The 13,262-nt window shown below is 41.8% G+C and overlaps 1 protein-coding gene across 1 annotated transcript; it reads left to right on the forward strand.

Annotated features, from left to right (window-relative positions):
• Positions 1–1,002: 1,002 nt before the first annotated feature.
• On the forward strand, positions 1,003–12,926 carry LOC139025535 (olfactory receptor 1D2-like; the record flags this gene model as incomplete). The annotated part of the gene is made up of 2 exons (XM_070440679.1): positions 1,003–1,653; positions 12,613–12,926. Coding segments are annotated over exons 1-2 (965 nt in total), but the record flags the coding sequence as incomplete, so codon positions are not given.
• Between the last annotated feature and the right edge of the window lie 336 nt (positions 12,927–13,262).

Genomic DNA, 13,262 nt, shown 5'->3' on the forward strand with positions numbered 1-13,262 from the left:
CACCATTACCTTTTTTTAAAGGGTCTATTCCCAGTCATGTGRAATCCATAGATTATGGCCTAATTWATTTATTTCAATTGACTGACTTCCTTATATGAACTGTAACTCAGTAAAATATTTTAAATTGTTGCATGTTRTGTTTACATTTTTGTTCAGTATACCTTATCATAACGTTATACTGTGACCAAACCGGTATCTGTACTGAACGCCCTCTTATGGTCCCGAGGTAAATGTCATGTTTTAATGTTCCTACAAAGTTCTGACTATTGAACAAAGTCATCAGTGGGATGCTGAAACCCTTAAAGCAACATTTCCCAAACTTTGACCTTGGGATCCAAAAGGGGTGCACGTTTTGGTTTTTGCCCTAGCACTACACAGCTGATTCAAATAATCAACTAATCATTCAGATTTGATTATTTGAATCAGCTGTGTAGTACTAGGGTAAACACATGCACGTGCACCACTTGGGGTCCCCAGGACAGTTTGGGAAACGCCCCCTTAAATGGACCTAATGGGAACGTTGCCTAATGTCCTTAGGACATCCCCTGTTTGCTGGRTTAATACATAAATAACGAAAATATAATCCAATTAGTTGCTTGTCATAAACTCAATATAGATCCATCTCTATGGAGTGGTTACATGTTGACACTGAAACTACAATCCCATGTGATCATACACTATGGTATATTTAGAGGTTACCAGGACAAGTTATTGAAGCAGTAATCCTCTGTCAAGCAAGAAGACATTTCATGGACACAAGTTTCTTCATTTCTTTCAGACCTTAGAAGTCTGATAATGTACAGATATTATCGGGATCTTCTTTTTTTTTTATAAGAGTTTGATCGAGGAAGTGAATTAGTTTTGTTAAAACTATTGTGTTTAGTCTGAGCCTAAACAGAATCAAATGATTCACTCTTGAATTTATTCACATCCATACACACTCAAGCCTTGCAAGGACTAAGAATTGCTGCATTGACCAGAGGAAGAAAATTAACAGAAGTTATGGAGAACTCAACCCAAGTCAAGTTCTTTTATCTCTTTGGCTTACAAGAGACATTTAACAACAAATCGGTCTATTTTATTTTGTCTCTTATCACATACCTTCTCATCATCACTGTGAATTTGACTCTGATCCTAACAATCATTCAGGAGAAAGGCCTCCATGAGCCCATGTATATCTTTCTGTGTAGTTTATGTGTCAATGGATTGTATGGAACATCTGGTTTCTACCCCAAGTTGTTACTGGACCTTCAGTCAGATGTTCAGGTGATATCTTATGGTGGATGTTTCACTCAAACCTATGTAATATACACATCTGTCATGTGTGAACTTTCTACTCTAACAGTGATGTCTTACGACAGGTATGTGGCAATATGCAGACCACTACTATACCATACCATTGTGACATCTTTAACTGTTAGAAAGTTACTCTTATTTTCTTGGGGTTATCCTTTATTTATAGCACTCATAGCAGTTAGTTTAGCCGTCAGAATTCCTTTGTGTGGATCTCGTATTGATAARMTCTTCTGTGACATTCCGTCTATACTGAAACATGCATGTTTACCCATTACCATCAATCAGATTTTGAACAAATTTGTAATAGTGGTTCATGTTTTACAGATACTTTTCATTGTATTTTCTTACTGTAAGATTGTAAGAAATTGTGTAAAGTCAGCTAAGGGAAGGATTAAGTTCACACAGACATGTGTGCCACATTTAATAACAATGGTTATTTACATCACAGTGACCCTGTTTGATACTTTGCAAGGGTGGAATAGTAATGTAAATATTACGCTAAATATGCGTAATGCAATGGCTGTACAATTCCTTGTTATACCACCTGTCTTAAACCCTCTCATATATGGACTTAACCTCCAGCAGATTCGAAGGGCAGTTTTAAAAAAGTGTAATGCACATAAAATCATTGATATGAAATGTTAGTTACATGATCTTACACAACAGGGAGACTTCCTGATATCAGAAAAAAATAAAAAAATATTTTTTTAAATTAAAATAAAGGTAAAAATCTGCCAAAACTGTTGCAAGGTTAAATGGAGCCTCATCTCTTTATACCTGTCGCCAAGAGCGCAACTTTTGTTTTAGAAGTGGAGAGGAAGGGGGGGACAACACCTGGCAGGGGGTCTGGGGGTCCTCCCTAAATTTCACTCTACCCGACCCCAAAAAATCTTAGTCAACCAAGAGTAGTCTTTTCTTTCAATCTAATGGATTTTCTTTCAATCTAATGGATTTGTCTACATTTTTAAACAATTGTTTTTCCATATATATACCCAACCTATGTGCCAATTTATCTTACAATGTCTACCAATCTGCGTACCAGTAATAATTTTCATATGCACATTATTGTGGAACATTTTATTTTAATATATAATAGTCTTTGTATCTCAATATCATTGTCTGTGGTTAATCTACTGTCTTAATCTAAATGAAAATGATACAAATCTAAAAATAACTTTTATTGCAATTGCCAACTATGTAAAAATAGCCTACATAAAGCCAACACATAAAAACAATATCCTGATAAAAATGTATTTCCTATAAATCACATTGGCTATGCATGACCTGTCTGCAACTAACTCTAAACATTGTATCAACTATCAACTGTGTCAAGTATTTTATGATGCTTCCATTGGATCAGACCATTACATTTTTCCCGTTCTTGCTGAGTGGTTATCGAAAGGTAGAGATATGGAAATATTGTTCAAATACTTTGAGGAACTATTGTTATTCTCAATTGTTTCTAAAAACAGACTTTGTTTCCTTGCTGTTTGAGGTGAAGAAAAATTACTTTTAGAAGCTCCACAGTTCATTAGTGGTGGTGAGTTAAGGCAATTAGACATCCCCAAATGGGCACATTTATAGGCCTAAATTTGCATGAAGGACAGGTAGACTAGTCCTACTTTTAAATATGGGTAATCAGGTGCCTTACTCAACATTGAAAGCAGAGTAAACAAAATAAGAATAAATTGACAAAACTTGTAAATGGAATGAAATAAACGAAAACGAGTTTCTCACGTGTGTAACATAGGTGTGAGTTCTGCAAAACACATGTCCACTCCAACATTGAGAACGGTAAATGACTGTAATAATAATATATTCAATGAATTATCAGAAATTACCTAACCAATAAACAGTGCAGATTAGAAATGATGGGAATGAACRGTACATGTAGGCTATACTGGTGATATTTGTAAATGGGTATTGATAGACATAGTAAACAATGCACACAATGAAGTTATGAATACCCATGAAATGGCGGGAGAGAGCTCATTCTGTAGAGAGACAAGCCTTGTGCGTCTGAGCCACAATCACCATATTCTTGGACCGGGGCATCCCTGCAGCCTCCTCAATGGATTAGTCCACTAAAACAGGCGCAAATCAGATAGGTGTCTCGTGTGCCATAAAAAWATATATATGCTTCAATATATATATGCTACAGACCCATTTTGTCATACAGTATTCCATAAAGCACCCAGACCTTATCAAATTTGCACAGTATACCCTTAATCTAGTAATACATCAAATCAAGTGATACATTATTTGACATTTCTGCCATCCATTGTGACATTGTGGGAGGATGACCAACCTTCCAATTTTATGGCAATGCATTTCTTAGCTGCTATACATGCTATGGTTACACAGTTTCTTCTTATAACAGCCTCCAGTATCAACATTTCCAAGCAAACAAAAAGAGAATGTAGCCAGACTTCACAAGATCATAACATATGCAAATATGTCCCCCTTTGTGTTTTACACCTCCAGCTCTGGAATTACATTTCTGAGTGTTTGATATTCAGTTTCACTGGAACATAGTATGTTATATGGATGGTCGTAAACTGCAGTAATTTATGTCTGAGATTATATGAACATGAATGGGCATTGAAACATATCTGTATCCATTCATCATCAGAAGTGTCTCCCAGGTCTTCCTCACATTTTTGTTTGACATGTTTTGTTTCATCAGAAAAAGCCTCTATCAACCCTTGATACAATTTGGAAGTCAACTTCAGAGGTTTGTCAGACTGCCTTAAAATAGTTTCAATCTTTGAAGCTTCTGGCTTGTCCAGTGTTTGCTGCACCGAGAGAATAAAGTGTTGCATCTGAAAAAGTTCATCTCAGCGGTCACAGACTGGTCTTCCCTGGCTGCTTGATCCTACTGAGACCCCTGTCACCATCTGATACTGCTCAGATGAAGTATGACAAAGAACTACCTTGGTGTACATTTATACATTATATTATCCAAGAACAGAATCAATGGTTCAATAATTGATATGACCATTATTCCCAGATCTCAGACTGTATCCTACCCAGCAACTCAAGATGGAAATTTGTATCCATTCACTGATTGTTATAATAAACTGYAAATTTCAACTGAGCTCTATAGACTGGTCTTCACTGGCTGTCTGACCCTGCTGGGACACCGGTCACCATCTGATCCTTTTAAGACATGATGAGCATAGTGTTGTGTACTGACTGTGCACCATGACAGTGAAGCCTGTAGAGCTGTTTATACCATGTTAGTGTGAAAAGTAGGGAATTATATAGGGAAACTGACAGATCAATAATGTTACATTGCTATACTGACTCTAATAAAATCTCACATTGCACTGTCAGAAAACATCAGAATATTCGTCTTCAATTGTTTGGCCGCTCGTTCCATTTCATACAAGAACCATAAGGTCTTTAATCCCAACCCTCAGCCACTCTCAGCCCATCCCACCTATCACCATAGACCACCCTTGTTTGGTTTCCATGTGCCATATATGTTTCAATTGTGCTGTGATGTTTTACAAAATGTTTAAACCTTTCTACTCGTATTTTATCCACAGATTGTGAGCCAAAGATGAAAACCTTTCCTTATGAGTATTATTATATTATTTATTGACTGACTATGTCTTTCCAAATCGCCCAACACTGCTATTTGTAAGGTACATTTTAATTGCATGTTATGATTTTTTTAACCATTCCTGAACCTGTGACCAGAAACAAGCTACATAGGGGCAATACCTTCACAAGCTCCCTGTACAAGAACAACAACAAAGGTATGACGTACGACAGCAATTTGGCTGAATGAACCTTCATCAATCCAGATAAAGTGAATTATACACGTCGTCGTACACGTTGATCCAGAGGATCCCAATCAATGATCCTGCCGACCAAGGATCCATGTGCGCTGTTTACCAGAGCTCTCTGCCTGTCTGCCTGCCTGCTCCCCGCCTGCCCTGGTCTGTCTCTCCCATTATTGTACAGGTACCCTCATCACTTTCTCTCTCTCTCCCCGAACCTTTGCTCGTCTACACCATACGCATATATCGTTGACTTTTTTTTGATCAGCGTTTGAACTCTTTGATTCGTGACTTTTAGGGCATTCAACAAACATGATGTTTGTTGTTGTTCATTTTGCTGGTGTCTACCCTTGGCTTTTACAATGTTGGCGATAGATTCAGAGCCCGTTGCACTGTGAATGAGGAAATATATGATTGTTTCTCCCTCGAGTATTGTGAGAAACCCCACGCTTGCTCCGGAAATGCATATGAGAACTATGCACATTTCTTCCGAACAATATGGGAGAAATCGGACTCTTGCGCTTACACGTCAGGACATGTCAGTTCTCTTGGTACTTAACCATATCTGTCAGAGGAATTCATATTCCTTATGTACTAATTAATTAAAATCAATCTGTCTATTTATAAGAATTTGTAAGATACTTATTAACATAAAATAGACAGGATACAGTCTTATTAAAATTAGATAATAGTATTTATTCTCGGAGCACGTCCCATTTAACCATAAACAACAGTTTATATACAAGATATGACGTCATTGTTACAGAATAAATCTCCTCCTCTTGACCAAGATTAAACAGGTTCAAAAGTTCATTCCAACTCCCCAGCGCACACACGACACACAACACGACACTCATTTATTCTCCTGAAGGCTCACTATAATTTATACCACTTTAGCAGACAACTCAAGATAATGGAAGACCTAAAAAGTTACCCACGCCTTATCTAAACATTCAGGGCTAAGTTGGGTCAGTTCAACCATAGTTTAACGACCTTTTTGCTTACTTTATAACCACAGCACAAATCTCTCTAACTAAGTTGGATGGTGTTTTTATCCTCCTTGTTCATACTACCTAATCCCTTCCTTATGAATTAACATTATTATTCAGATATAATAATAATACCATGCAGAGTTCAATTAGTTATAGTTTTATCTAAATGTAGACATTGTTTTAGTCATTATTCATAAATTCCTAACGATATCTCTGGACTTTACACATCTCCTAAATATGTGGCGTTATAGACTCTGGTGACTATGGATCTCGTTCAAGTGCTGTCTGTAACTCCAAATGTTGTAACCCTCGATCTAGACTGCCATTATCTTGCTGCTTCTTTTGTCTGGAATGTACAGTCTAATCCAGGTCCTGACATTCTTACCCCTGCGAATTAAGTAGTCAGAGTGGCCTGAAGTTTTTGCATATGAATGTAAGAAGTCTTCTGCCGAAGCTTGATTTTGTGAATATATGGATAAAAGTGCCGACCCGGATGTATTTATGCTTTCTGAAACCTGGCTTAAAAAATCTATTACAGACAAAAAATATTGGCATAAATGGTTACAATGTTTTTCGTTCAGATCGTAAATCTAAGGGTGGTGGTGTTGCTGTATATGTAAAAGACAAGTTCTCGGTGGTCGTTCTGACTTCTGTTACTAAACCTAAGCAATTTGAATATCTGTCTTTGAACCTAAACCTTGGCTCATCTTTAAATATTGTTGTATCTTGCTGTTATAGACCTCCATCTGCTCTGTTGGCTCTCTGGATTGTATTTTCACATTGTTATCACAGAATGTCAATTCTGAGTTTGTCCTGATGGGTGATCTGAATCAGGACTGGCTAACATCTAGCTCTGATCAACTGAAAATTCTGTGCAATACCTACAATCTCACTCAGATTGTCAACAGTGTAACTAGGTTGAATATAAAATATCCTCTGAAATCCTCTTTGATTGATTTGGTCTTAACCAATACTCCTCATCGTTTTAATGCTTCTGGTATTTTTGCAAATGACATAAGTGATCACTGTGCTATTGCCTGTGTGAGAGATGGTAAAATTCCTAAGAAATCTCCACGTGTTATTACGAAAAGAAACTGGAAGCGGTTTGATATTCAAGGTTTTTTACATGATGTATCTAGCATTGAATGAAATAGAATGGAATGAATCCCTGATGTTCAACTAGCCTTTTCTTACTTCCACAACGCATTCCAGGATGTATGCAATAGGCATGCCCCTTTTAAAAAATGCAGGATTAAGGGCAGAGAGAACCCTTGGTTTACTAAGGAACTTACAAAAATCATAAGGGAACGAAATGCTATGTGGGCTAAACTAAGAGGGACTGGTTTGGCAGATGATTGGATGGCTTTTAAACGTCTTCGAAATATGGGTGTGGCTATGATCCGTAAATTGAAAGCAGACCACTACCTGAAATCAACTTCACAAAATTTTAATAATCCATCCAAATTTTGGCAAGTAGTGAAAGGTTTGGAGTGCAGAAAAGATAAACAGCTTCCTAAACAATTGTTGGTCGACACACAGATTGTAACTGAGAGAACCTCCATTCTGAAAGCCTTGAACCAGCATTTTTTAGACGCAGGCAGTTTATTTGAAAAGGTCAAAGGTATAATTGAGCCCCCTATAAATGTACCTGACACCCCTGTGCACTCCTTCACCAGGTTCTCCTTTTCATCCTTCTCTGTTTCAGAAGTGTGTAAAGCCCTGAAAGAAATTGATTTAAAAAAAATACCCTGGCCCTGATAAACTAGACCCCCGCCTCCTACACCTAGCCGCAGACATCATTGCTCCCCCCTTAAAAAACCTGTTAGTGTGTAGGGGGCGCTATTTTCACTTTGGGAAAAAATCGTGCCCAATTTAAACGGCCTCGTACTCTATTCTAGATCGTACAATATGCATATTATTATTACTACACTCTCAAGTTTCTAAAACCGTTTGAATTATATCTGTATCTGTGAGTAAAACAAGAACCATTTGCCAAGAGCAAACTTCCTGACAGGAAGTGAAAATATTGAAATTCATGAGGCCTCTGTTCCAGAGCGCATCCTACAATCTTGAATCTAATGGTATCCAGTGCGATCTATATAACGCCTCCACTAAGATGTACAACAGCATGGTGAGAGTTGAATGCGTCGTCCTAAGCTTGATCTGAGTCGAACAAACTCTGGAATGACTGACCCCCAATTTCCATTTGTCTAGCAAGTCGATAATGAACGGCGGGAAGATATCATCATTGGCTTCTGAAAAGCGTTCGTATAGACGTCTTAATAAACTCCGGCTTTATTTTATGTTGATAACATGTGATAAATATCTCGTCGATTAAGTAGTTTTTTCAATATAGTTTTATCAATTATGACACGTTTGCATTCGGGAGTTTGGCATTTTCCTTCTACTGCGTTTGGTGAGAAATTGGACATCATCTGCGCCACTTTTGACTAGCTAAGTGCTAGATCGACTGTCACGCGTTCTCTAAAGTAGAACCCAAGACACAGACCAGGACAAAAGGATAGTAAGCACGAAGAGGTGAGTATTATTTACAAGTTAATAAATGTAGTGATAGAAATAATCCAAGTAGAAGATCCAAGGAAGTAACTGAAGCTCCCGACGACCAGTGTAGGGATTGGGAGAGTTGTTCCGGGTGAATGTACGGTCGATTCAGCACAAGGAAAGCTCGCGTAGTAAGCTCTCAACCGGCCGAAGCCAAGGAGGCGTACTATAGCCACAACAAAACAAACTGCTATCACGGGCTGACTGAGCCGGCGCACATAGACATCACTTGATTCATGAATCCTGCCGGGCAATCACGAGTCTCGGTAACAGGCGATCTAGCTACCGTCCGCCCGTGCAACCAGACAGGGTGACGTTTCCAGGTACTACCGTAAAGATAACACTCACAGGGCAGCGAGAACAACATCGAGCATACAACAGCACTCAGGAAGCGCAGATTCGAGTGGATCATATACCCCCCTCGCTGCGATATCGCCTACTGGGCTCGTATCTAGGCTCTTCGCTAGGCAGCTGCCTAGGCGTTGCAAGTGCGGTAGAGAACTTAGTCACGAAGCAGGTATGCATCGAAAGGTGATTCTGATGTCAGAGGATATCCGCATACTCCTACGTTCATCTGCGCCAGCGCACAATCCCTCTATCCCCAATCCCCTACAAAGATAACTGTGGATCTGTGGCGAAGGGGAGCATAATCGACGACTACAGTTGAACTCGCATACTAAGCCAGAGACTGGCCGTTCGGACTTGGCGTTCTACCTCTATTCACTAACAGTGTGGCTCAAGGGCTGTGCGAAACCTGAGAATACTACCTAGGGTCCCGGCCAATCTCTACATAACTTCCCTCCATCTCTTCCTTGTATCGTATGAGGTGGCTTCCCTCGACGTAATGAGGTTCTGTGAAGACATTAATACGACTCAGTCCCTGTGGAACCCATGTTCCTCGGTTAGGAGAATTACCGGGGACACAGGCGTCCGTTTCTGTGCCGTTCTTACGACCAGCGTACGGCAACGTGAGGGAAAACAGTGAAGCGTCCCAACATAACAGAGTCCCACTCGGCATGATCGGGCAGTTGATGAAACGCTTTAGACCGATTGCAGCGATGGGACCGAAGAAAATGCCCCAGATACTCTTCTGTGGTCAGCGCGCAATCCAGACCACCAAGTCCAGAATATTGCTAACCGCTCCATTCCATGACCAGTGTAAACAGACACTACCTCAGCATAGGCAAGCTATATATCACATGAGATGAATGACTCCGGATTACCCGAATCGTAGTAATTCACATGCTCACTCAGAATACATAGGTTGAACAGAAGACCCCGACGATTAAAGAAAATAGTCTGATACATAAGTACCGACGAGGGCCCGGGCCCCCTTATATGGGAATGGCGGAGGAAGCTTCCAATGCTGTATTTACTTACCCATCCAGTTGGTGGCGGGCGCGGAATAAGAGACAAAAAAATAAGGACTACAGGCAGGGACATGAGATAATTTATTTGTCGGTATAGACGCGCCCCACCCCCCATCGAGTATCATCGTTCACTCAACAACAAACTGAAGGGAAGATGGTCAGGTTTCGGAGTAGTGAGAATGGACGCGCGTTCTGCGTGAAATGCGCGCTCATCAAGCTCTCAGCAACACGCTCAGAGATTTACTCAGGAGTCCCAACACATAGAGCCTTTCTGTGTGACCATCTAGTGAGACGTAGAGCAAGGGTCTGTATAAAGTGGGGAGAGCCTAGCCGGCACTTGTATATATCAGGAATATAACCCGACGATAGTTATAGTTTTCCGCAAACATCCCGAGGAATCTACCTGGAGTTGCAAGGCGTACAGGGACGGGGCCCATCCGCCGAACCGCCCGAACCTTCTCTTGGTCGCGGATCTTAGATCTCACCCTGCGAGATGATGTAACCACGGAGAAGCCGACTGTAGATGTGGGCGTTGAAATATCATTCACAAATACTCAATGTCCTTTTTCCACAAACCACAGCACCTGGCTCTCCTAATAACCCGCTGCTGGAGGACCTGCTTAACCTGCTGGGATGTAGCTGTGAATAGCTCCTTGGGAGGAAATCCCAAGGATGTCGGCATCACCAGAGTAAACGATACACAGTTTGGTTTTCTAACAACACGCAGATTACATTATCATCCTCAGCCACCGTACATATTCACATCAATATCTTGTGGCAACACTGAGGGGGAGTCTCTTGGAAGATTCGAAACGGGCATTCACTGGAACTCGAAGTCGTTCCATAGTGTATCGAACTCCTCAGTCGGACACTCAGCTGCTGTCCCATCGGGCTCTTGATCCGTACAGATGATACGACTTTGGCGCCCCTAGACGATTCATTGCTTCTTTGTAAACACAGTAAGCACCTGTAAAAGAATCGAAAGCGACTCATCAAGGGCAGGGGTACTTGTTCTTGACCGTAATCAATTCAACCCCCGAATAATCAATACACGGGTCGGAGAGCCATCCTCTTACTCCAAAAAAAAATCCAGCTCCCAGGGTGATGACGAGGGAAAGAATGAGACCTGCAGCAAGAGACCCTTTTGTAGGTCTCCAGGGCTTCCCGCTCAGGTCGAAGATACTGTAATAACGTCCCTTGGGAAAGGCAGCTCCAGGGAACAGATTAATCGTACAATTCATAAGGTCGGTGGGAGGAAGTGAACTGAGCCTTCTGCTTACCTGAACACCTCACCCAAAACTCGTGAATGTTTCCCAGGAACCAGGGACAAATCAGGAGGAGGCAAGACTCACTGAACCCGACTGGGGACAGGCATGAGAACAGGCAGGTCCTGAGGCAGTTAGCATGGCACTCAATGCTCCAACTAGTTTACCTTTCCAGTCACCACCATCGAACGAGGGAATTGTGTTCTCTTAGCCAGGGGTATCCAAGAACAGAGGAACATGGGGGAAGGCAAAAAATGAAAAAGAATAACCTCTGAATGATTCCCCGACTACACAACGAGTCTTAACCGGTTCAGTCCTCAATAGTGATCCGTGCCAGACTACTGCCGTTCAGAGTGGTTGCTTCAAATGGCTTCGGTAATTGCTCCTTGGAAGCCCCAGCTGTTCCACTAAAGTCGGCATCAATGAAGCCTTGTCATCGGCACTGAATCGATGAAAGCGTTAAATCGCTAAACTCTGAAATTCTTATTTATGAGGGTAGCAAGGAAAACGAGGTCTGACAGGGCTCTTGAAGAGGTTGAAACTGCTCGCTGAAACAACAACCTCCCCAAACTTACGAGCCGAGCAGTTTAAACGGGCGCGAGGAGAAACGGAGATGTAATGTCCCGAGCTACCAAGTAGAGGCAGCTGTTGGTCTCACGTCACGTTGGCGCTTCGTCCTTTAGTTAACCCGTGCCGTCCCCACTTGCATAGGTTCAGGACTGGCGGCAGGACTCCTCCACTCATCCCGTGTGGAGGAACCACATGATTACACCTTCTGGTCACCTCCTGACCCTAATGGTAACCGAGTAGCCTGATGATTGGACCGGACCCCTGCTTCTCCCTCCTTTCTTTGGTCGACTCTGTTATCCACCTAATAGATAATGCGACGCAAAACTGTCCAGGTTCACAAGGCTCCGGATAGGAGATCAGCTCATCCTGAGTTTGCTCCCGACAACCCCTGGTAAAAAGCCGCTTGCTAAGTGCTCTCATTCCACCCACTTCTCCAACAGCCAATGTCCGGAAGCTCAATCACAAAGTCTCCACGTAACGAGCTACTTGGGAAGAGAGAACAACCGCTTAGCTGCGTCCCTTACTCGGACTGGAAATGGTCAAAAAGCTTTCTCATCTCTGCCGTGAACTCCTGGTATGAAGCCATGCAGGTGTCCTGTTGTTCCCAAGAAGCTGAAAGCCCATTCCAAAAGCCTCTACCACGCAGCATTCAATAACAAAGCTATCCTAGCCTTGTCTGTGGCGTAAAGAGTGGGCTGCAGAACAAACACTAAACACACTGCATAAGAAATGATACGCATCTTCCAAACTCCCCTTCGGTATTTATCAGGCGTCGGTTACCTTGGGCTCAACGGAAGGAAACGCTCCAGAAGCGGCAGGTGAGAGGGGTGAAACGGTGGTGGAGATCCGCGGCAAACCTGAGCTGATCCTGGATACTCGCCAGCTAGCAGAGAAGTTCTGGACTGAAATCGCTATCTCCTGTAGCGGCCGTGCTGTGTTTCCAAATCTTCCCCGATGGGTTGATGGCATGTCCAGAAACGGAGTCCAGGTCCGCTGGTTCATCCTGGCCGGATCGTTTCTGTCACGGTTCTCTAAAGTAAGAAACCAGAAGCCAGACCAGGACAAGGAGAGTAAGACGAACCGGTGAGTAGTTATTTACAAGTTTAAATGTAGTGATAGAAAAAATCCAAGTAGCGGAGGGGCAGCGGAGGTGAGTTGATGGAATTGAGTAAGCAGATCCAAGGAGTAACTGAAGTCACCGACGACCAGGTAGGGATGGGAATGAGTGTTCGGTGATGACTTGTAAGACAGAAAACGGAGGTAATTCAAGGCAAGCAAGACGTACAAACAACAAAAACAAAGCTCTATCCAACTGGAGCTTGCATACGCTGGACAACATACTGTTCATGCTAAACGATCCGGCAAAGGGAATGGATGTCAGGTCAGCCGCTATATGAAGTGGAGGGGTGATGATCAGGA

The sequence above is a fragment of the Salvelinus sp. IW2-2015 genome, unplaced genomic scaffold, assembly GCF_002910315.2.
Source record: "Salvelinus sp. IW2-2015 unplaced genomic scaffold, ASM291031v2 Un_scaffold2818, whole genome shotgun sequence".
NCBI classification, from domain to species: domain Eukaryota; kingdom Metazoa; phylum Chordata; class Actinopteri; order Salmoniformes; family Salmonidae; genus Salvelinus; species Salvelinus sp. IW2-2015.